This window comes from Chrysochloris asiatica, unplaced genomic scaffold, assembly GCF_000296735.1.
Source record: "Chrysochloris asiatica unplaced genomic scaffold, ChrAsi1.0 scaffold00429, whole genome shotgun sequence".
Taxonomy (NCBI): Eukaryota; Metazoa; Chordata; class Mammalia; order Afrosoricida; family Chrysochloridae; genus Chrysochloris; species Chrysochloris asiatica.
The window spans coordinates 1,385,403-1,411,818 of NW_006408947.1; the positions used below are offsets into that span (position 1 = coordinate 1,385,403).

General features: G+C 38.2%; 1 protein-coding gene across 1 annotated transcript in view; it reads right to left on the minus strand.

Annotated features, from left to right (window-relative positions):
- SPIRE1 (spire-type actin nucleation factor 1) overlaps positions 1-26,416 on the minus strand; it is a gene marked incomplete at its 5' end in the record, with an annotated part of 311,924 nt that overhangs the window by 261,947 nt on the left and 23,561 nt on the right. The window contains one exon of the mRNA XM_006876930.1: positions 13,228-13,353. Within this exon, the coding sequence (XP_006876992.1) occupies positions 13,228-13,353 (126 nt within the window). The remainder of the gene's footprint in view (positions 1-13,227; positions 13,354-26,416) is intronic.

Below are 26,416 nucleotides of genomic sequence, written 5' to 3' on the forward strand. Positions count from 1 at the left end.
TTTTATGTGCTGCTGGATTCTGTTGGCTAGGATTTTGTTGAGAATTTTTGCATCTATGTTCATGAGGGATATTGGTCTATAATTTTCTTTCTTAGTGACGTCCTTCTCTGGTTTTGGTATAAGGGTTATGCTTGCTTCATAAAATGTATTAGGAAGTATTCCATCCTCCTCTATATTCTGGAATAATTTGAGTAAAATTGACGACAGCTCTCCCATGAATGTTTGGTAGAACTTACCAGTGAAGCCATCTGGGCCAGGACTTAGTTTTTCTTGGGAGCTTTTTGATGACCTGATCAATTTCTTCTTTTGTTATGGGTCTGTTCAGGTTTTCTACTTCACTCTGTGTAAGTTTAGATAGGCCATGTTTTTCTAAAAATGCAACCATCTCTTTTAAGTTTTCAAATGTATTTAAGTACAACTTTTCATAGTATTCTGTTATTATCCTTTTGATTTCCTTTGGTTCTGTTGGGACATTGACGGTGTGGTTTCTAATGTGTGTTATTTGTGTCCTCTACCTTTTTTGTTTTGTTATGTTTGGCAATGGTCTTTCAATTTTGTTAATCCTTTCAAAGAATCAGCTTCTTGTCTTGTTGATTCCATTGTTTTTCTATGTTTCTATCTCATTTATTTCTGTTCTAATTGATGGCACCTAACAAGAACAACAATCTTTATTATTTCTTTTTTTGGTGGCTGTAGGTTCCCTCGATGGGTCTGTTTATAATTGTTGTAGATGCTCTGTTAATGTGTTAATTTTGGTTCTTTCTTCTTTTTGGATGTGTGCATTTATTGCAATAAATTGTCCTCTCAGTACCGCTTTTGCCATGTGCCAAAGATTTTGGTATGTTGTGTTTTCTTTCTCATTTGTTTCTAGGAACTTTGTAAGTTCATGTTTCATTTCTTCTACTCTCCAGTCGCTCCTCAGCAGGATGTTATTCAGTTTCCATGTATTTGACTTTATTTCCTTGATCTTCCTATTTTTGATTTCTAATTTGATAGCACTGTGGTCTGAGAAGATGCTCTGTATATTTTAATATTTGTAAATTTATGGAGGTTTGTTTTGTGGCCTAACACATGGTCTATTCTGGAGAATGTTCCATGTGCACTGGAAAAGAATGTGTATTGGGTTGAATGCTCTGTTCACATCTATGTGGTCCAGTTGGGTGATTGTGTTGTTTTGTTCCTCTGTGTCTTTGTCAAGTTTCTCTCTTGTTGTTCTATTCATTTTTAAAAGTGGTGTATTAAAATCATTCATGATTATTATAGATTTGTCTATTTCCTTCTTCAAATCTAAAAGAATTTGCTTTATATATTTTGGAACTCTTTCATTGGGAGCATAGATATATATATAATGGTATGTCATCTTATTCAATTGTTCCTTCAATCATGAGATAATGTCCATCTTTATCTATTATGCTGGGTTTTGCCTTAAAGTTTATTTTATCAGAAATTAGTACTGCCACTCCTGTTCGCTTTTTATTGCAATTAGCTTGGTAATGTTTTTTCTATCCTTTGACTTTTAATGTGTTTATGTCTCTGTGTGTAGATGTGTCTCTTGCAGGCAGTATATTGAAGGATTTTGTTTTCTTATCCATTCTGCCACCCTCTGTCTCTTAACTGGTGCATTTAATCGATTTACATTCAGTGTAATTATCGATAAGTAGGAATTAATTGCTGCTATTAGGTTTGGATTTGTTTGTGGTGTTGCTGCTTTCTTTGTTCTGCGTGTCTTCCTGTGATGAGTTCATGGTTTTTTCTGTTCTTCCTTATCAGTTTCCTCAAAATGTTTCTATGTTCTTCTTGGATTTTCATTGTCTTGGTATGTTGTGAAGTGCTAATTTTCTTGGAGTTTTCCCTTATATTCCATTAACTTTTCCCTCCATTTAATGCAGTCTATTTTATATTGTAATCTACCTGACCTTCTCAATATCCGGATCTCTATTCCTATGTGTTTACCTTCTTTCACATTGTAATTGTTTTGCACATAGACTGATCTCCCAGTTTCTCTGAGTTTGTTTTTATAGTTTTGTTCTGTTCTCTACTCTTCAATCTGTTGATTTAGTTTTAGGAGGTCCTGCCACATATGTCAATCTCTGGTTGTTGTCTGTTCTTGTTGGTTCTCAGTCCACAGAATTCCCTTTAGGATGTTTTGTAGTGCATGGCTGGCTTTGGCAAAGTCCCTTAGCTTCTGTTTATCCTGGAATATTTTGATTACACTGTCATATTTGACTTATAGCTTTGCTGGATAAAGGATTCTTGGTTGGTAAGTTTTTTTCTTTCACGGTTTTATATATGTCTCCCTGTTGCCATCTTGCCTGCATTGTTTCTGCTGATAGATCCGAGTTTAATCTGATTTGCTTACCTCTGTATTTAACACTTCTCTTTTCCCTAGCTGCTTTCAGGATTGTCTCCTTATCTTTGATTTTGGAGAGCTTGATTATGATATTTCTCAGTGATTTTCTTTTGGAGTCTATCATTCCTGGGGTTCGTTGAGATTCTTGAATGTTTATCTTTTCACTTTTCAGGATGTTAGAGAAATTTCCTTCTAGAAGCTCTTCAACTATCTCTCCTGTGAACTTGTGTGATTCTTCCTGTTCCAGAATGCCGATAATTCTTAAGTTATTCCTCTTCATGTTGCCCAACAAGAATCGTAGACCTTCTTCACATTTTTTTTATCCTTTTTTTCTGCTTGCTCTTCTATCTTAGTGGTATTGAGAGATGTGTCCTCCAGTTCACTAGTTCTGCCTTCCAGCTCTTTTATTCTGCTCCTTTGCCCCTTTAAGTGTATTATCTATTTCTGATATTCTATTATTAATCCTTTGAATTCCTTTTTGTAGGTTTTGAATTGTTTCCAATGCTGTATCTCTTATTTTATTGTTCCTGTACCATTTTCCTGACGTCGTCCTTATTTTTCTCAACTCCATTGTAAAGTGTTTTGAAATATTTTACATTCATTTTTGCGAATTTCTTCTCAGCCATGTCCAAGGCCTGCCCTCCTTCCAGAATGGAGTCCAGGTCCACCTCTAGGTCATCTGTCTCAGACATTTTATCTTGTTTCTGGACATGTGCTGATATGGTCATCTGTGTTTGCTTCTTCGACATGTTTAATGTTTACCTGTGGCCTTAATTCCTAATTGAGTGTGTGTTTTGGTATTTTTTATGCTTTCTGATTTCCTCCAGGTAGATATGATCAGGAGGTAAGCTTCCTTTTTCACTCTTTTTATTGCTTAACTCAGAGTAACTTTCGCAGGTGTTGTCTGCCTCCCTAGTGTATTCCTGTTGGTACTGGTTCTTGCCTGGATTGTGGAGCTTTATATGGTGTAATTGTATTTTGACTAAATGGCAGCAATTGCTGTCTCTTCTTGGGTAGTATAGGGAGAGAAAGAGCCCCCTATAGGTAAAAGGAGGAACAAAACCAAAATACAACAGAATAACAACAGCAACAACAACAAACAAAACAAAAAAACCAGCAACAGCAAAAAAGCAAGGGGAAAAAAACAGATTGAATACTGTAGTGTATAATCGTGGAAAAGGAGAGTGAGCGAGAGACGAAATAAAAACAAAGGACTGTAGCCTAATATGAGTATGTCTTTAATGTCCTCTTTCAGCTTACCTTCAAGGCCATCTGATAAATTTCAAGATGCCACTGTTGGTTGTTATGCTGTACCTCAGGATTTAATTTTCATTTTTAAACTCTCTCCCTCTCCATACCCCGTTCTGGCCTTTTCCCTATTAATAAACAGTTCAGGGCCAGGTGTGGCCATTTTGAGCTGCTTATCGCTTTAAACGCTGAGGGTATCTGTGCACATGTGTGGCAGAAGAACCCACCAGTGGTGGGGGTGGGGGTGTCCAATCGCTCAGGCACCCCTTCTAGTTACCAGAATGGAGGTGCACAGGCAGTGGGGGGGGGGAGTGGAAATGAACAGATTACACCCACACACACACAAAAAAAATTCAGAACCAAGCAAAACCAATAAGTATATTGTCCACCTTTGCTCTGAGGTTCCCATGGTGTTATTCTGTGGTGGGTCTGTTTGCTGCCTTACTTGGTCTTCCCATTTGTTTTTGTGCAAGTTGTCAGCACTGGGCTGCTGAGCCTGGCAGATTTTAACGTATGAGATTTCTTACTTCTGCTACAAGTTCCACTAACTATAAGCCTTCAAACTTTTTTAATATTCCTACCTATGTGATTCAAAGTTTTGGAGCTCTCCCATGAGCCCACTCTGTCTGCTATTCTGTGGTATTGCTGACGGAGATCTTCACTTCACCTCTACCCTATCTGCCATCAAGCCCCACTTCCTCAAGGTTATTTTTGTGGTTTATTATTATTTCTACAACAGTAAATAGTGCAAATTTTAACTCTTTCTATAATCATTGTTGTTGTTAGGCACCATATAGCCAGTTCCAATTCAAAGTGACCTTGTAGATAGGGTTTTTCAAGGCAATAAATCTCTGCAGAAGCAGAAATCCTCATATTTCTCCCTTGAAGTAACTGATAGTTTCCAATAGCCGACCTTGTGGTCTGCATTCTGGTTCTTATCATACAGAGCCACTGTACTACCTCATGTTGTTGTTGTTATTAGGTGCCGAGTCAACTGCAACTCATAGCAACTCTGTATAGGGTTTCCAAAGAGCAGCTGGTGAGTTTGAACTGACAACTTTGTGGTTCAGATAAACCTTGCAGTCCAGTGCTTATCCTACAGCACCACACCAGGACTCCTCTAGGCAGCTATTTATTAGTTTGTTAAAGTATGCTTCAGTTTTCCAAACTATAAAATGAGGTGGAAGAAGAAAGGTTGTTGTTGTTGTTAAATGCTGTCAAGTACTGTCCGACTCTGTGACCCTATGCACAACAGTACAAAAAACACTACTCAGCCCAGCATCATCCTCACAACTGTTGTTATGCTTGAGCTCACTGCTGCTGTGACATCTGATCAATTTCACATTGAAAAAGTTGCTAGAATTCTTCAGTTTCATCACCACTGGACTTAGTGGTTGGTAGATAAATTTGAATAAGCAGTAATAACTAGCCTTCCTTGTAGGTATAATATCTTATCACAGACAGTATTGTACTTCAAGATAGATCTTGCAATGTTTTTCCTGAAGAGAATGTGACACCATTTCTCTTCAATTTGTTGTTACAGGAATAGTAAACAACATGACGGCCAGATTCAAACTGGCCAATACCAGTCTATTCTAGCTCACGAATGCTGGAATCCTGGTACAGTGCTGCAGAATTAGCAGTGTACTGCAAATTGGTCTGAACTACAAGGTTGGCAGTTCAAATTCACCAACCACTCCTTGGAAACCCTATACAGGGTAGCTATGAGTTGGAACCGACTCACTGGCACTTAACAACAATGTCAATGCCTAGAATATTAATCTTTATGCATTCCATTTCGTTTTTGACAACTTCCAATTCTTCTAGATTCATACTCTGTACATTACATGTTACAATTACTCATGGATGTTTGTAGTTATTTCTCCTCATTTTGAGTTGTGCCCCATCAGCAAATGAAGGTCTTCAAAGCTTACTCCATTCACACCATTACAGTCAACTCTACTATGGGACAGTAGCTCTTTCCTAGCTGAATTCTGAATGCCTTCCAACCTGAGGGGCTCATCTTCCAGCACTAAATCTGGTAATATTCTGCTGCTATTCATAACATCTTCATCTTCTGGGAAAAGGTAATACTATCTAGTTAACTGGAATATAATGAGGAGTAAAGTACTAACATGAACATAAATGAGAGAGAGACCGGGGGTTATAAGCATAAGTCAAATAAGTTAAAATGAGTTAAGTTGTCTGAAATTAAGAGCTGCAGAGAGAATTGAAATCATCTCCCACTACCACCACCAACAAGTACATGAATTACCTAAGGATGGTAGTGGTAGTGTGCTGTTGAGTCTGTTCCAACTCATGGCTACCCTGTATAGGATTTATGAGGCTATAGCCTGGTGTGGCACTATGGGTTAATACACCAGGCTACAAAGCCATTTGAACTGCAAGGTTGGTGGTTCAAGCTCACCAGCCACTCCTCAAAAATCCTATACAGGGTTGCTGTGAGTCAGAACCAACTTGAGGGCACTTAACAACAAGCCTTTATGGGAGCAAAAAGCCTCAACTTTCACCTGAGGAGTGGTTTGTGGCTAGTAACCTAACGTGAAACTCACTGCACCACCACAGCTCCTTTACCTAAGGATAGAAATCTTTTTAAAAGATACTAAAAATCAGCCTTAAATATATACTCTAGAAATCTAAAAGAAATGAAACCAAGAGAAATATGCATACCAGTGTTCATTATAGCACTAGTGACTGTAGCAAAAAGAAACAACCTAACTGCCCATCAACAGATGAATGGATAAGTAAAATGAGGTATATACACACAATGCAATACTACTCAGCATAAAGAAAACTGAGATCCCAAAACATCTTGGAACATAGATGAGCTTGGATGACATTATGTTGAATGAAATAAGTCAATAACAACAATATCAACAAAACAAATATTGTATGTTCTCACTTTTTTTTCAATGACATGAACAAGTAACTATACAAAAATTAATGCTCATACCCACTTGACCTGGCTTCAATGGCTGGATGATCAGAACTCGACTACAAGAAGAAAGAAGAGGGGCAAAAAAAGAAGAATCTGCTACAAGTTGATGAACTTGACCTATACTTATGGACGTAGCAGTTCAAAAGAGGGAACAAATCTTTATAGAGAGGATCATTTCCAACCCCTCGGTACACAGGTTGACAGAGATGGGCAACTTAGACATTGACTACCCAAAATGGGGGGGTGGGGGGTGGCTACTGGCTTACAAGCTTTCAAGAGGGAACCTAGTTCCACAGAGTATGGGGGAAGGTAGAATCTCTACTGATTGGTTTCCAATCTGTTGGGATGAGGCTGATGAAAGAAGACAGGAATAAGAATCTTGTGGTACAACAGTAAATAATTGCTACCAGGACTTACTGTGAGGTTTGGAAGTGTAAAGGTAGATGTTTTATAACAAGAGGATGTTGTTGTTGTTGTTGTTGTTAAGTGCCATCGAGTCGGTTCCGACCCATAGCGACCCTGTACAGGGTTTCCGAGGGTGTAAATCTTTACGGGAGTAGAAAGCCTCATCTTTCTCCTGCGGAGCAGCTGGTAGTTTCGAACCGCTGACCTTAAGGTTCGGGAGTGGTTAATTTTGCAGTCCAGGAGCAGAGGTCTCTGGGACCATCAAATGAGAAGAGCGGACTGCGGGACCCTACCCAAAGAAGCAGTGAAGCCAGAGATGGAGGCAGAGATGATGACATGGAGAGATGGAGGAGCTGGGAACTCTGGACTCAGGGAGAGACAGGAGCTGTGTGCTGACAGCCAGGGGACAGGCTTATGGGGTATACCCTTTGGTTGTTTGATGATGAATGGAAGGGATTGTAATCATTGCAATGAAACAAAATACGACAGAATGAATGTAAAACTGGTGTTCTCCCATGTAAACTATCACATAATTCACAATAAAAACTTGAAAAAACAAAAATTGAAATCACCCCATCGTTGTCAGGCCTAATGATAGCACAATTTCTGGAATAACTTCCTTGGCATTAACATATCCATGATTGATTTCCTTTGTTTTTCCTCTTGATACAAATTGAAAAATTAACACTTTACTTGACAGATATCAAGCACCAGTTCAAATGTTATTAATTCTAAGATCACAAGACCAAACTACTAAAAACACTGTGTCTGTGGGGGAAAAAAATTTAATGCTCATTAGTGGTTACTAGGTATGGAGGAGATAGCAGACATTCATTATTTTTGTTGATGGGAAAAGTAACACCAAATGACGGTAAAGGGTATACACTGGATTTGAAGGTTTAGGACAATAATTTTGTGGCAAGTGGCATAATAAAATTCATAAAACTATGTTCTACATCCTAGTAGGTGAATGCTGTCTGGGATCTTAAAAGCTTGTGAGTAACCATGTACATTACAATCATTGGTCTCTTTTCATATGGAGAGAGAGAAAAAAAGAAGGAAACCGAAGAGTCAAAGAAAAAACAAATCTACAGGATAAGTAGTGTACATGAAGCATAGCTTCATCTATCCTGAGGTCATAGAATGAGATGGTATCTGGGTCACAAAAGATGAGCCCTGAAAGAATAAGAAACAAATGTGCAAATGTGGACCAGAACGCTGGAGGAATCTGAAGAGAATCTACTCTAAGATAGCCTTCAAACTTTGAACCTAAACTCCTCTCTGAAGTCACCTTATAGCTAAATAAGAAACTGGCTCAAACAACAAAGAATATCACCTATAGTACTATGCTCCCTTAAAACAAATTCATGCCACTCCTTAGGAACCCTATACAGGGTCGCTATGAGTCAGAACTGACTTGAGGGCAGTTAACAACAACATATGAGACCAAACAGTTAATTTTAAAACAAAGATGAGAATGTAATGTGACAGGGAAACTAGATTAAAGGAAATGAAATAATCAAAATGGAAAGACACATTTTCATACATTGTAAAGAATATTTCCAATGTCACCAAATGACTTGCATAGAAACTGTTGAACAGGAACCTGAACTACTGCATAAACATTCACCAAAAACAAAATGAAGTACTATTTTTGTTGTAAAACATCACCAAAAGTAAATAACCTAAAGCACTAATAATCCTTTCTTTTTCTCAGTAAAAAAACAAAACTAAAAATTAAGTTGAATTCTAGCCTAGCCTTCTACCCTTCAGGTTTCCATGATCTAAAGTTCTCTATTTCAGATACATGAAGAACACGTAGGCCAGAGTCGCAGGAAGTGGGAGTCAGCTGTGCAGGTCTCCGGTATCTTCTCCAACCCCAGGTAATTTATTATAGGGCACTTACAGCTGTGTACTGTGCAACTCTTCTTAAACAGAAATATACTAAACAGAACCTAATTCTAGCACTGATATGAGATATTTACTAGGTTAAAAAGAAACCCATGTCCATGATAGAGACTCTAGTATTGCCCTAAGATGAGGAAACAACAAGTGCAACAAATCTAAAGAGATTATAAAGGATGTTGTCTTAGGTCCCTGATTCTATGGCATTGTTGTTAAGTGCCATCAAGTCAGTTCTGACTCATAGAGACCAAGTACAGGGTTTCCAAAGAGTGACTAGAGAGTTTGAACCACTGACCTTGTGATTCAAACTCACTTTTCAGTCTTGTGCTTATCTGACAGCGCCACATAGGTGCTAGCAATATAAGCATGGTCCTTGCCTCTGTGGAGGTCACAATCTAGTTAGAAAAGATAGGTAAATGTTCCTTATGATAAATGATAGAAATTAGAGTAGAGTACTATATGAAAGGACACAGAGAAAAAAATTTGTTTCACTCTAAAAAAAATTTCAGTCATGTATATTTTGAATTCAGTCTCGTATGAAATACACATTTTCTAAGTAAGAGAAAAGGTGAAAGAACCTTCCAGGTAAAAGGCCCTTGGATGACCAGGGCCTAGAGCTGCCCTTTGAAATCTGTTCTAATGTTTTACTTACTAGGAAGGAAGGCTTCACAATTCAGTTCTGAAAAAATTAGGCAGTGAAAACCTTATGAGTAAGAGTGGAACACTGGTATAGTACCAAAGGTTGGAAGGAACTCAAAATAAGATTAAGGAATAGCTGATTCCTCAAAAGTAGAGTAAACTGTAATGACTTAATGATTTGGATGGAGCAGTTTTCAAAACTTTCATAGGATACAACTCAAAATGAAAGAAACAGTTGAAAACACCTATTATTAATCATAACGTAGGATGCATGAAGTATGAATCTCAAGAGAATTGAAAGTTGTCCAGAATGAAATGGAATACACAAAGACTATTAATATAGGTATGTTGTTGTTGTTGTTAAGTACCGTGGAGTCGGTTCTGACTCATAGTGACCCTGCACAGGGTTTCCAAGGCTGTAAATCTTTATGGGGGCAGAACGCCTCATCTTTTCCTGTGGAACCGCTGATAGTTTCAAACTGCTGACCTTGCGGTTGGCAGCCCGACTCGTAAACACTATGCTAAGTATAAGTGAGCTAAAATGGCCTGGTATTGGCTAGTTTGAATCAGACAATCATATAGTCTACTATGCACAGAATGACAATTGAAAAGGAATGGCACTGCATTCATCATTAAAAATTTAGACTATTTCAAGATCTATCCTGAAGTACAATGCTGTCAATGATAGGATAATATTTACAGGTCTACAAGAAACACTAGTTAATACAAATATTATTCAAATTTATGCACTAACCACAAGCATAAGAGATGAGGAAATTGAAGACCTTTACCATTATCTGATGTTAGAAACTGATCAAACATGCAATCAAGATGCATTGATAATTACTGGTAATTGGAATGTGATAGTTGGAAACAAAGAAGAAAGATCAGCAGTTGGAACTTAAGAAAGGACTTTAAGAGCCAATTTAATTTACTAACCCTAAAGAATTTATTCCACCCTAAAATTAATGTTTGTTTCTCTAAGGAAGCAAATACAACTCTAACAAGATGAGAAAGACAATTAGAACTTTTAAAAGCAATTTCTTTTCTATTATTAAGTAAACCTTACGTAAGCAAGTGCTTTCAGTTGTTTGCTCTAAAGCTTTTGATGACATTCCACCTTCTCTGGTTTTGTCCAAGAAGAACGACAAGGCAATGGTAAATTTGTAATTTATCTAGAAGTAACATGTTAACTCCATCCTTTTCCACCCTACTGAAGATCTTTCTCTTGGGTTCAATTTTTTTTTTTTAATGTTTTATTCCCTGTACAGGGTCGCTATGGGTCAAAACCGACTCGATGGCACTTAACAACAACAACAACAACAACAATGTTTTATTGTGAATTATATGATAGTTTACATGAGAGAACTTTAGTTTTACATTCATTCTATCGTATATTGTTTCATTGTCATGGTTCCAATCCCCTCCGTGCATCATCAACCGACCAAAGGGTATACCCTACAAACCCGCCCCCTACACTTCTCCCCACCCCCCAAGTCTTCAGCACACAGTCCCTCTCCCTCTCTGGATCCAAAGTCCCCAGCCGTTTCATCACTCCACATCATTGTCTCTGCCTCTATCTCGGGCCTCGCTGCTTCTCTGGGTAGGGTCCCGCTCTCAGCTCTTCTCCGTTGATGGTCCTAGAGACCTCCGCTCCTAGACTGGAGAGTTAATCACTCCCTTTCTTGCTATAAAACATCTACCTTTACATTTCCAACTCTCTTGGGTTCAATTTTATAAATTTTTAAAAATACATGCATGGTTTTTCACTGGCATATCAGAAAAAGATAGCTTAAAGCAGGGTCATCATTAGAACAGACGAAAGATTAGAGCTCCCTTACTAATACATATACAGAGGACTGAAGGATTATCTAGACGAAATATCTGCCAACTACTTTTTGCCTTGGCTAATTAGTCCTATAGCATACCAATTTAGTATTTTCCTTCCTCGCTTACATACCTCATATGTGTCCCTTATGAAACGGTGTGTTGTGCTAAATTTTAAACTCTGTATTTTTTTCATAAAAGAAATGATAATCATTAGCTATCATTTTCGGAGCTCATATTTAGTACCAGAATCTGTGCTAAAATTTTAATATATCAGTTCATATAAACTGTGAAAAAAAATACAGTGACTCACCTTTTAAAATAAATTCTATTGCAATTGTCACAACTGTAAAGGTAGAAGTTTTGTAACATAAAGGGGGGAGTAGGAGTCCTGGTGTGGCACTATGGATTAATACACCAGACTGCAAAGCCATTTGAACTGCAAAATCAGCGGTTCAAGCTCACCAGCTGCTCCTCGGAAACCCTATATAGGGTCGCTATGGATCGGAATTGACTCGACGGCACTTAACAACAACAGGTAATCTTACATTTCAGGAACAAAGAACTCTAGGACCGTCAAAGGAGAAGAGCATTAGTGAAATGTGGGACCCTATCCAGAGAAGCAGTGACACCAGAGATGGAGGCCGAGATGATGACATGGACAGATAGAGCAGTTGAAGACTCTAGACTCATAGAAAGAGAAAGACTGTGTGCTGGCAACCAAGAGGCAGGCTTGCAAAATTTGCCCTTTGGTTGTTTAAATGATTATCTATTCCTGAGTGTTTTGGTGTAAATTTCCCCCCAAAAAACTAAACAAATAAAAATAAAACAAAACTAAAAAACAGAGGGAATAGAAGCACATACTGTTGAATGATGATGCACAGAGGGGATTGTAATCATTGAAATGAAACAATGAGTATAAAACTGATGTTCTCCCATGTAAACTATCACTCAATTCACAATAAAAACTTAAAAAAATAAAATATATATTCTCAGCAAGTGAAAATAAAATAAATTAGAATGATCCTTTTTGGACTATCAACACTGTTAACTCACAAATATTGATAAATAATAAGTATCTAAAATAAGATATTGTAATACTTGAATATTAATTCTAACTTCTTCATTAAATATTTAATAAACCCATTCTAAAATACAGGAGCACAGTAGCTCCATACAATAAGCACTGAACTATGAACCACAAGGTTTGCAGTTCAAGTCTGCCAGCTGCTCCACAGGAGAAAAATGAGATTTCTGCTTCAGCAAAGATTTTTTTTTTTTTAATCTCAGAAACTCCATACAGGGTTGCTATGAGTTGGAACCAACTTTATGGCACTTAACAACAATCTAAAATACTTAAATTATCAGATGTCAATGGTAACTCCTTTTGGAGCCATTATCTCCTCTGAAAGAAACATGAACATGTTTCAAAATGGACAAAAAAAAATTTTTTTAATCAATCTATTAATATTTATTTCCCATTTGTTAAGAAAGTTTTATGAAAATATTTGTTCTATAAAAGGGATTAACACTGATATTTTGAAAAATAGTTTTAATTTTGCCTAAGTGGTTTATTAACCCTGGTAATAGTAGATTAGAAGCTGGCTGTTAACTACTTCAAGGTCAGTAGTTCGAATCTACCAGTTGCACAATGGGAAAAAAAATCAGGCTTTCTGCTCCCATAAAGACTTACAGCCTCAGAAACCCTATAAGGGTTGCTATGAGTTGGAACCAAGTCAGTGGCGCACTACCACGACCACCAAGTAAGTAACTTTTTACCAAGATTCTTTTCAACAATCGTGAGAATTACAATAATGTTTTTACATAATAGATGATATTGAAAATACAGTTTTATCTTTACAATTCCAAGAAATATCACAGCAGTAGTACTTACCTCCTTTGCACTCTTAATTTTTGTCAGAAAGGTATGCAGCTCCATGGTTTCTGCAAATAGTGCCCGACATACTGCCTGATAATGATTTGGTGCTTCAGATTCAGTTGGGAGGTGAGCAGCACATAACTACAAAAGAGGAAATCAAGATAACACTGCTTCGTATCTGGAGTTTTGAGAATCTTAAAAATTGACATATTTGTTATATCCATATTTTCACATCAGAAATAAAGACAATTCCCATCATTAAAGGTTTAATGCAGCAGAAGACAATCACTAGAAAACAATATATATGTACACACACATAAAATGTCCACCAACACTTTTCTAGAAAGCTCTTCAAAGCACATGAACACAGCAGTCAAGAGATCAAAGGACGTATTGACATATTTCATTAGACAAATCTGCTGCAAAGTCTTCTTTAAAGTGTTAAAAGAGCAAAGATGTCACTTTGAAAACTACTGTGTGCCTAATTCAAGCAAAGATTATTTTCAATTTCCTCATATGTATGTGGGTCCTGGTGTGGTACTACAAGATAACCACTAGGCTGATAACTGCAAGGTTGACTATTCAAATCTACCAGTCGCTCCTTAGAAACCCTATACAGGGTTCCCATGAGTCAAAACCAACTCCTTAGTACTTAACACCAATATATGCATGTAAAAGCTGGACAATGAATAAGGAAGACAGGAGTAGAACTGATGTCTATGAATTGTGGTATTGAGGCAGAATATTCCAAGTATCACGGACTGTCAGAAGAATGAATGAATTTGGCTTGAAAGACGTACAGCCAGAATGCTCCTTAGAAGCAAAAATGGTGAGACTTTGTATCATGTACTTTGGACATGTTATTAAGTGGAAAAAGCCAACGAAAGTAGACAGGGTCATCAAAAACAGAGAAAGATCCCCAAAAGAGACAGATTGAAAGAGTGGCTGCAAAAACAGGTTCAATCATAACAACAGCAGGACCAGTTAGTGTTTTGTTCCATTGTGCTAAAGGTTATCATGAGACAGAACTGACTTGACAGCATACCACAACACTATGTACCACATGTGGTAGCCATAAATTAGAAATGAGTAGATGTCAACAGGGTTGGTTTTGTTTTTATAATTTATTGAATGTTTATCATCTTCTAGGTACTATCTTATAGAACACTGATGGCACTATAAGCACTGGGTTGTTAACCAAAAGGTCTGCAGTTCAAATGAACCAGCTGCTCCATGGGAGAAAGATGAAGCTTTATGCTCCTGTAAGGTGACAGCCTTGGAAACCCTATATAGTATCATAATGAATCAGAATTGACTCAGTGTCAGTGAGTTTAATTTTTGGTTTGTGAGGTACTGTATTTGAATAGTCATATATATGAAAGCTTGGAAACCATACATAGGGTCACTGGGAGTCAGAATCGAATTAGTGGCACTTAACAACAACATACACAAAAGCATACTATCATTTGCTTAACAATATAATACTGAATTATCTTGATTTTACAGCAAAGAAACTAAGGCTAAGAAGAATCAAGTAATTCATTCACATTTGTATGGTTGTTGTTGTTAAGTAGTGTTGAGTTGGTTCTGAACCACAGCGACCCTGTATAAGGTTTCTGAGGAGTGGCTGGAGAGCTTGAACCACTGACCTTGTGGTTCAAATCAACTTTGCAGTCTGGTGCAATAACCCACATTACCACACACATTTATATTAAAAAGCTATAAATTCTCCATTATTCCTTTATGATATTCAATAAACTTGATGTTAACACACTTATTGAATAAATACAAGGGTTAGTCAAAATTTATCTGACTCTGGCTCTAGAATTTATATAATCAACTTTTAGAAAAGACAAGCAGAAGACTGAGTAAAAATGATCGATATTATGGTTGTATTTTAGAACACTCTGTCCACAGCCACGACTAATTACAACACTGAGAATGCTTATGAAATGAATCTGTCCAACATATTCAACGAGTGACAGTCGAATATGTTATAAATCATGCTCAAATAAGCCATGGTTCTGCCTATAAATAATGTAAAATAGATTTCAGTTTCAAAAAGTCAGTGTGAGATGGGTACCAAAACAAAACACTGAAGAGCGTAAAGAAAAGCATTTGAACATCTGCAAACAAATTTGGACCTATACTCGAAGGAAGGTAAAACTGTATTTTAATGGGGAGCCATGAAGGCAAACAAGTCCCTTCAAGACAAACCCCCCTCTAAGACTGAAACTCAAAGGGAACACATGAGTAGGCATGCGAACTTGCTGGTGACCACATTGGTCTACTGGTGAGTGGAACACGGGGAAAGGCCACAATGAAGAAATGGGCTGAGTTGAACCATGTTCCATAGGCTCCCGTTGACCTGGATATGAGAGAGGAGAGAAAGAGCTGGTTGGGCCAAAATGTGATGAGACCTGGGTACTCCTGAGCCCATGGACAAGGACATAGCCATGGAGGGCTAGTGCTAAGACTGAAGCATCCAGCTGATATGAAGTAAGGGGAGATGCACAAGAATGCCCAAATTTGCAGATAGTACCCCTCTGACCTAGCCTCGATGGCTTGAGAATCAGAACTCAACTAGAAGATTTTTTTTAATGGTAAAGGAAATGACTGTAAATTGCTACAATTTTATGAATTTGATCTACACTTATGGATGAAGTAGCTCAAAATACCAACTGAGAGGGATGGAGTATTCACACCAAATACCAATCCTATTCCCTCTGGATACAGTATAGATAGGGATGGTCAACTTAAGACACTGGCTACCTAAAATGGACGATAAAGACACAAAGTGACTGGTTTACAATTTTTAAAGAAGAAGTTTAGATTAAAAGTGTGTGTGGGAGAATAAACAAGATGGCAGATTGGTTTGAAGTGCAGTGATGAGCTCCCTCATCAACAACACAGAATATGGGACCAAGCAGGCTTAGGGGATGGTGCTAGAACTCTGAACCACATATAAAGGAATATTGAGAAGGTTGGAAGGCTTACAGCTAGGGGAATTTATAGCAGAAGCAAGAAATCTATTGCTTTCTAATTCAAGACACTCAGCTGCTCCCAGAGCCGCCATCTTGGGCAAACCAAGTAGCGGAAGGATCAGAGCAGCCATGGATGCCTGACAGAACCACAGAGATAAAGGTGTGGACATTCTTTTTTTTTTGTATCTGTTCACTGGTCTCTTGCTATCTGTGGACCTCCATTCTGGAGACTAGAGGCAGTGCCTAAGCTGGTGGCCACCCCACCCCTGTCCCCAGAGGGTTCTAATACACATGCAAACAGATCTCCTCAAAATTTAAAGAGACAGAATCCACTTAAAACCAAACGGCCACAGCCAGCCCTGAACTGTTTATAACTAGAAAAAAGGCCCGAATGGGAATTGTAGAGCAGGACGGGCAGACTAAAAAGGAAAGAGGTCAAAACTTAAATCCTGAGTTATGTTACAATGACCAACAATGGCATCTTGAAACTTCTCAGGAAGAACAGTGAAAAGAGAAGCCAATCTCCTGATCACATCTACTTGAAGCAATCAGAAAGCATAAAAAATACCAAAATACACACCCATATAAGTATTAAGGCCACAGATAACTCCTGAATATTCCCAAAGAACAGAAGCAGATGACTACATCAGCACATGTCCAGAAACAAGATAAAGTGACTGGAAGTAGACCTACACTCCATACTAGAGATGGGCAGGCTTTGGAAATGACTGAGAAGGAATTCAGAAAAATGATTATAAAATATATCAAAACACTATACAATGGAGTTGAGAAAAAGAATGAAGAAGTCAGGAAAGCACTACAGGAACAATCAAATAAAATAGATACAGCATTGGAAACAGTTCAAAACATACAGAAACTGTTCCAAACAATTAATAAAAGAATATCAGAAATTGACAATACACTGAAAGGGCAAAGGAGTAGAATTGAAGAGATAGAAGACACAACTAGTGAGCTAGAAGATAAATTTCTCAACACTACTAAGATAGAAGAGCAAACAAACAAAACAATAAAAAAAAAAAAATCTGAAGAAGGCCTAAGATTCATGTTGGACAACATGAAGAGGAATGACTTAAGAATTATCAGCATTCCAGAATAGGAACAATCAATCACACAAGTCCACAGATAGTTGAAGAGCTGCTGGAAGAAAATTTCCCTAACATCCTGAAAAGCAGAAAGCTAAGCATTCAAGAAGCTCAACAAACCCCAGGAAGGATAGACCCTAAAAGACAATCACCAAGACATATAATAATCAAGCTCTCCAAAATCAAAGAAAAAGGAGAGAATCCTGAAAGCAGCTAGGGAAAAGAGAAGTGTAACATACAAAGGCAAGCAAATCAGATTAAGCTCAGATTTCACAACAGAAACCATGCAGGCAAGAAGGCAATGGGGAGACATATATAAAACCTTGAAAGAAAAAAACTGCCACCCAAGAATCCTCTAACCAGCAAAGCTGTCAATCAAATATGATGGTGTAATCAAAACATTCCAGGATAAACAGAAGCTAAGGGATTTTGCCAAAGCCAACCCTGTGATGAAAAAAACATCCTAAAGGAAGTTCTGTGGACTGAGAACCAACAAGAACAGACAACAACCACAGAATGACGTACATGGCAGCATCAACCTGAACACAATCAACAAATGGAAGAGTCAAGAACAGAATAAAATTATAAGAACAGAGGATCTAGGAGGTCAGTCTATGATCAAAACAATTACAATGTGAAAGAAGGTAAACACAGAGGAACAGAGATCCAAGGTGGTGGGAAGGGCAGGAAGATTACAGGATAAAATAGACTGTCCTAAATGGAGGAAAGAGTTAATGGAATATAAGGTAACCACAACAATGGGGTTTGGTGGTGGGGGTTTAGTTCGCGTACTGGGGAGGGCAATACAAGAAGGGGGGAGGAGGCAGAAGAACAAGATGAAGGATAGGGGAACACTAAGACAGGTTTGCATGTCCTAAGTGGAAGAGAGGTACAACAGGGCTCTGGGATACAGGGATCGAGGTATAGCTTGAAGTGGGGAAATAATACTAAAATCCTTAACTGTTTTATGAATATTCATTTCCCTTGCCTACTATTGTAAAATAGACACTTGAATGGGATAGAAAGGAATGTTGGGAAACATGATTACAGAAAACTTGTAAGCCCATCTCCAGCCTATAACTGATTGGAATACCTAAAAGGGATTCTAGAACTTGCCCAGTGAAATAGACCTCATACAAAGCCTTTACAGAGTATAGGACCTTAGGTGGAATCCAGAATCTTATGAGGTGGGACATTCCCACTAGAAAGGACAAGCAGACCAGCCTGGAACAGCTACAGTGACAGAAGATACATCTTCAAAGAAAGATCATCAGGAAAAACCCAAAACAAAAATGTCAGCATGACTGGCTACTACAAGAATAAGCAAGCTGTTTGCCAGGAAGACATCAAGGCAAGCAATCAAGTTCCTTCAGGACAAACTCCCCTCTAAGACTGAAACTCAAAGGGAACACACAAACAAGCATGTAAGCTTGCTGGTGACCACACTGGTCTACTGGTGAGTGGAAGAGGGGAAAAGGCGGCAATGAAGAAATGGGCTGAGTTCAACCTCAGTCCATTGACTCCCGTTGACCTGGAGATGAGAGAGAGAAGAGGAAAGGCTGGTTGGTCCAAAGTGTGGTGAGACCTGGGTACACTTGAGCCCATGGACAAGGACATAGTCACAGAGGGCTAGAGCTGAGAGTGAAGCATCCAGCTGATAGGAAGTGAGGGGAAATGCACAAGAACACCAAAACTTGCAGACAGTACCCATTTGACTTAGCCTTGATGGCTTGATAATCAGAACTTGACTAGAGGAAGACTATACATATATATATATTTTTTTTTTTTGAATAAAGGAAACAAGGGTAAATTGCTACAATTTGATGAACATGACCTATACTCAGAGAGGTAGTTACTCTAAATATCAACAGAGAGGGAAGGAGTCTTCACATCAAGTATCAATGCTACTTTGTATACAGGGTAGATAGGGAAGGGCAACTTAGACATAGGCTACCTAAAATGAAGTGACTGGCTTACAAAGTTTCAAGAGGGAGTTTTAGTTTAAGAGTATGGGGGGAAAGAAAGATGAACAGATTTCATCTTGTCTAGATGGGCCTGGTGAAAAGAGATGGGAATAAGAGTCTTATAATTTAATAGTGAGTAATTGTTATCATGAGTAATTACAACTGTCACAGTTGTAAAGGTAGAAGTTTTGTCACAAAAACAGGGGAGTGGTTTTTGTTACAGTACAGACACAGAGGACTCTAGGATCATCAAGGGAGAAGCACACAAGCAGAATGCATGACCTTATCCAGAGAAGCAGTGACGCTAGAGATGGACAAAGAGATGGGGGCATGGAGCGGGAGAGCAGCTGAGGACTCTAGATTCATGGGAAAAGAGGGACTAAGAGTTGGTGGCCAGGAGGCAGACTTGCAGAATGTGCCCTTTGGAGATGTAATTTATTATATATGCCTGACTGTTTTGTATCTGTTTTTTTAAAAAAGTTAAAGTGGATAGAGAAAAATACTGTTAACTGATGGTACATGGAGGGGTTTATAATCATTGTAATGAAACAAGGTGTATGATTTGTTGAATGTAAAACTATGATCGGCCCCATAAACTTTCACTCAATCCACAATAAAAACCTTTAAAAAAAAGAAAAAAAGTGTGTGGGGGAAGGTATAGACCCACTGAATAGTTTTCATCTTGTCTAGACGAGTCTAGTAAAAAGAATGAGGATAAGATTCTTATGATTCAATAGTGAATAAATGTTATAATGGCTAATTGCAACTGTCACAACTGTAAAGGTAGAAGGTTTTGTTTTGTTTTGTTTTGTTTTGTTTTGTTAACAAAAGCAGGGGAGTTGATCTTACAGTCCGGAAACAGAGGACCCTAGGACCATCAAGGGAGAAGAGCACAAACAAAATTCAGGACTCTATCCAGAGAAGCAGCGACACCAGTGATGGAGGTAGAGACGAGGACATGGAGAGAGGGAGCACCTGAGGACTATACACTCATGGAAACAAAGAGGCTGGGTATTGGGGGCCAGGAGGCAAGATTGTAGAATGTGCCATTTGGTTGCTTAAATTATTATATATTCCTGAGGGTTTTTGTGAACATACACGTACGCCAAAAAAAGCAAGCATAACCCTCATAACAAAATCTGTGAAGGACATCACTAAGAAAGAAAATTATAGACCAATATCCCTCATGAACATAGATACAAAAATTATCAACGAAGTCCTAGCCAACAGAATTCAAAAGCACATCAAAAAAAAAAACAACAACAACAACAAAACATCATGACCAAGTGGGATCCATACCAGGGACGCATGGATAGCTCAACACTAGAAAAATAATCACCATATAAATAAGAAAAAGGTAAAGAACCACATGATCAAAACATTTCCTGCAGAACAGGAATTTGACAAAATCCAACATCCATTCCTGATGAAAACACTCAACAAAGTAGGAATTGAAGGGAAACTCTCCTCAACATAATTAAGAGCATGCATACAAAACCAAAAGTTAACATCACTCTCAAAGGCGAGAAACTAAAAGCATTCAAAGGTACCAGACAAAGATGACCTTTATCACTTCTTCTATTCAACAATGTTGTAAGTCTTAGCCAGAGTTATAAGGCAAGATAGGGAAATTAAAGGCATCCAAAGTGGCAAAGAGGAAGTAAAACTCTCTTTATTTGCAGATAATATGATCCTATACGTAGAAATCCCCAGAGACTCGGCACAACAACTACAGGAACTCATTGGAAGATTTAGTAAAGTGGCAGCAGATCAACGTACAAAAATAAATTGGATTCTTCTATACTAATAATGACAACATTGAAAAGGAAATTAAGAAAGCAATACCATTTACAATAGCTGCCCAAAGGATGAAATATTTAGGGATTAATGTAACCAGAGAAACAAAGTACCTATACAAAGAAAACTACAAACATTTCTACAAGAAATCAAAAAAGTCTTACAATAATGGAAAAATATACCAAGCTCCTGGATAGGAAGATTTAACATTGTGAAAATGTTAACACTAACCAAAGCAATCTACACATATAATGCACTCCCAATCCAGATTTCAACAACATTCTTTACCGAGATGGAAAAAACAATTACAAACTTTATATGGAAAGGAAAGAGACCCAGGATAAGCAAAGAACTACTTATAAGAAGAACAAAGTTGGAAGCTTCTAGCTCCCTGATTTCAAAATTTACTACATGGCTACAGTGGTTAAAACAGCCTGGCACTGGTACAATGAAAGATATATAGATCAATGGAACAGAATTGAGAATCCAGAAATTAACCCATTCACTTACAGCCGACTGATTTTTGACAAAGGGCCTAAGTACTTTGCATGGTGAGGAGGAAAAAGTAACTTCAACAGATGGTGCTTGTAGAACTGGAAAGCAACATACAAAAGACTGAAACAAGACCTTTACCTCACACGTTATACAAAAACCAACTCAACATGGATTAAAGACCGAAATCCCAGAATACAAAGGTCATCAATGAAAAAAATAGGGACAAATTTAAGGGCTCTGATACAGAGAAAACATAGACTACCAAACATTGTAAAATTGAACAAACAAAAGATGACAACAAAATAGATGATTACTACATTCTAAAAATTAGAAACTTATGTGTGTCAAAAGATTTCACCAAAAGAGTAAACATGGAGACCACAGAATGGGGAAAAATCTTTTGCAATGACATAAGACAAGGAACTAATTTCTAAAATCTATAGGAAACTACAACACGTCTAGGAGAAAAAGACAACTAACCCAATTTAAACATGGGCACAGGACACGAACAGGCACTTCATCAAGGAAGACATTCAGGCAACCAACAAATATGCGAAGCAATGTTCACAATCATTAACTTTAGAGAGATGCAACTCAAAACAGTAATGAGATATCATCCCACACCAGAAATAACAGTGAAGTTCAAAAATGCAGAGGACAATACATGTTGGCTAGGATGTGGTGAGACTGGGACCCTCCTACATTGCTGGTGGGAATGCAAAATGGTCCAACCATTCTGGAAACAGTATGACACTTCCTCAGAAAGTTGGAAATAGAAATACCTTATGATCCAGCAATTCTTCTATTTGGTATATATCCACAAGAAATACCAGCCATGACATGAGTAGATATATGCACATCAGTGTTCATAACAGCACTATTCACAAAAGCAAAAATATGGAGACAGCCTAAGGGCCCATCAATGGAAAAATGGATAAATAAACTTTGGTACATACACACAATGGGATATTATGCTACCTTAAAAAATAACAAGGAAGCTGCAAGCCACCACATAACGTGGATGAACCTTTAGGACACTATGCTGAGTGAAATTAGTCAGTCACAAAAGGACAAATATTGCATAAGACCATTACTATAAAAGCTTAAGAAAAGATACCTATAGTAAAAGGGGAAAAAAAATTATTTGCTGGTTACTGGTGGGTGTGGAATTGTGAGGGTTTGGGGGAGGTGGAGGGAGGTAATGGTACAGCACAGGGTAGGGGGCAGACGCATCATAGTTCAGGTGTTGGGGAAGGCAATACACAGGAAGGGGGAGGATGTGAAAGAACAAGGTAGATAGAGAGACACTGCGATAGGTTTGCATGGGCTCAGTGGGATAGAGGTAAATAGTGATGCATGCTCAACCTTGGAACAACAGGGCTCTGTGATACAGGGATCAAGGCATAGTCTGAAAAGGAGAAATAATACTAAGATGTTTGACTGTCTTATGAATATTGGTTTCCCTTACCTACTATTATAAACATAGACACTTGAGTAGGATAGAAAGTAATGTCGGAAAATATGATTGATTACAGAAAGCTTGTAAGTCCATCTTCAACGTATAACTGATTGGAATACCTAAAAGGGGGTCTAGAACTTGCCCAGTGAAATGGCCTCTTGTGGAGGGAGCCTTTGCAGCATATAGGACTTTAGGGGGAAATCTGAGCCCCATCCAGAACTTTCTGAAGTAGGGCATTCCCACTAGAGGACAAGCAGACCAGTCTGAACAGTTAGAGCAACAGAAGATACATGTTCAAAGAAAGATCCGCAGGAAAACCCAAAACAAAAATGGCAGTATGATTGGCTACTATAGGAATAAGAAAGTTGTTTGCTAGGAAGTCATCAAGGCAAGCAATCAAGTTCCTTGGGGACAAACCCCCCTCCAAGACTTAAACTTAAAGGGAACACATGAACGGGCATGTAAGCTTGCTGGCGACCATATTGGTTTACCAGTGAGTGGAAGAGGGGCAAAGGCAGCAATGAAGAAATGGGCTGAGTTCAACCATGTTCTATAGACTCTAGTTGACCTGGAGATGAGAGAGGGAAGAGGAAGAGCTGGTAGGTTCAAAGTGTGGTGAGATCTGGGGACACCTGAACCCATGGGCAAAGACATAGCAACGGAGGACTAGAGCTGAGAGTGAAACATCCAGCTGATATGAGTGAGGGGAGACACACGAAAGCACCCAAACTTGCAGATAGTACCCATCTAACATAGCCTCAATGGCATGACAATCAGAACTCAACTAGAAGACAATAAACATTTTTTAAAATTTATTTTGATAATGGAAACCGGGTAAATTGCTACAATTCGATGAACTTGACCTATACCAACAGAGAGGGAAGGAGTCTTCATATCAAGTATCATTGCTATCCCTTTTGCATATAGGGTAGATAGGGACAGGCAAGGTAAACACTGGCTACCTAAAATGAGGGGGCAATAAAGGCACAAAGTGACTGGCATATAAGTTTTCAAGAGGGAGTTTAGTTTAAGAGTGTGTGGAGGAAGATAAAGTCCCCGTTGAACAGTTTTCATCTTATCTAGATGAGTCTGATGAAAAGAGATGGGGATAAGATTCTTATGATTCAACAGTCAGTAATTGTTATCATGACTAATTGCGACTGTCACAATTGCAAAGGTAGAAGTTTTGTTGGGGGGAGTAGTCAATCTTATATTCCAGGAACATAGGACCCTAGGACCATCAAGGGAGAAGAGCACAAGTGGAAAGTGTGACTCTATTCAGAGAAGCAGCGACACCAGAGGTGGAGGCAGAGATGGGGACATGGAAATAGGGAGCAGCTGAGGACTCTAGATTCATGGAAAGAGAGGGACTGAGAGCTGGTGGCAAGGAGGCAGGCATGTAGAATGTGCCCTTTTGTGGCTTAATTTTATTAACTATGCCTGAGTGTTTAAAAAAAAAAAAGAGCTAAAATGAATACAGAGAAATACTGTTAACTGATGGTACATGGATGGAATTACAATCATTGGAATGAAACAAAATATATGATTTGTTGAATGTAAAATTGATGACTTGCCTAAATTTTTACTCACAATAAAAACTTTTTTAAAAAAAGGGGGGCTGGGCAGAAAATTTCAAAGGTAAGCTCAAGAAGACACAGTCAAATATTATAATAAATGTGAAAGACCTGGAATTAGAAAACCAAAAAGGAAGAACATGCTCTGCATTTCTCAAGCTGAAGGAACTGAAGAAAAAATTCACGTCTCCACTTGATATACTGAAGCATTCTATGGGCAAATATTGAATGATGCAGAAAGCATCAAAAGAAGGTAGAAGGAATAAACAGAGTCACTGTACCAAGAAGAAATGGTCTATGTTCAATCATCTCAAGAAGTAGCATATGATCAAGAGCCAATGATCCTGAAGGAAAAAATCCAAGGTGCATTGAAGGCATTGGCAAAGAACAAGGCACCAGGAATAGATGGAACAAAAATTGAAATATTTCAACAAACTGATGAGGCATTGAAGGCATTCATTCATCTATGCCAAGATATTTGGAAAACCCAGCCAAAGGACCAGAAGAGATCCAAATCTGTGCCCATTTCAAAGAGAGCTGACCCAACTGAATATAAATATCACCGTACAGTATCATTGATATCTCATGCAAGTAAAGTTTTACTAAAGATAATACAAAAATGGCTGCAACCATACACTGACAGACAACTTCCAGAGAATCAAGTCGAATTCAGAAGAGAAAGTAGAATGGAAAACGATGTCAGATGGATCTTGGCTGAAAAGAGAAAATATCAGAAAGATGTTTACCTGTGCTTTATTGACTACACAAAGGCTTTCAACTGTGCAGATTATGACAAGTTCTAGACAACATTGCAAAGAATGAGTATTCCAGAACACTTATTCTCATAAGGAACCTGTACATAGATCAAAAGGCAGTTGTTTGAACAGAGCAAGGGAACACCGAGTGGTTTAAAATTAAGGGAAGGTGTGTGCCAGGACTGTATTCTTTCACCATACTTATTAAATCTGTATGCTTAGCAAATAATCCAAAAAGCTTGATTATATGAAGAAAATTGTGGCATCAGGATTGGAGGAAGACTCATTAACAGCCTGTGAAACACAGATGATACAATCTTGCATGCTGAAAGCGAAGAGCATTTAAAATACTTACTGATGAAGATCAAAGACAACAGCCTTCAGTATGGGTTGTATCTCAATATAAAGAAAACAAAAATCCTCACTACTAGACCAATAAACAACATCCATATAAATGGAGAAAAGATTGACTTTGTCAAAAGCTTCATTTTGCTCAGATCAACACTGGAAGCAGCAGTCAAGAAACTAAACAATGTACTGCATTAGGCAAATCTGCTGTACAAGACCTCTTCAAAGTGTTGATGAGTAAAGATATCAGTTTGAGGACTAAGGTGCACCTGACCCAAGCTATGGTATTTTCAATAACCTCATATTGCAAGCAAAAGTTGGACAGTGAATAGGAGGGACCATAGAAGAATTGATGCATTTACTTGTGGTGTTGGAGAATATTGAAAGTACCACAGACTGCCAAAAGAACAAACAGATCTGTATTGTTAAAAGCATAGCCAGAGTGCTCTTTGGAAGTCAGGATGGCAAGACTTCATCTTTCATACTTCAGATATAGTGTTAAGAGGGCCAGTCCCTGGAAAAGGATATCATGTTTGGTAAAGTAGAGGGTAGGAGAAAAAGAGGAAAACCCCCAACAAGATGGATTGGCACAGTGGCAACAGCAATGGCTCAGGGGTAGCAACAATAGTAAGGTTGGTGCAGGACTGGGCAGTGTTTAGTTCTGTTGTGCATAAGGTTGCCATGAGTTGGAAATGACTAGAGGCACTTACCAACAACTATTTCAC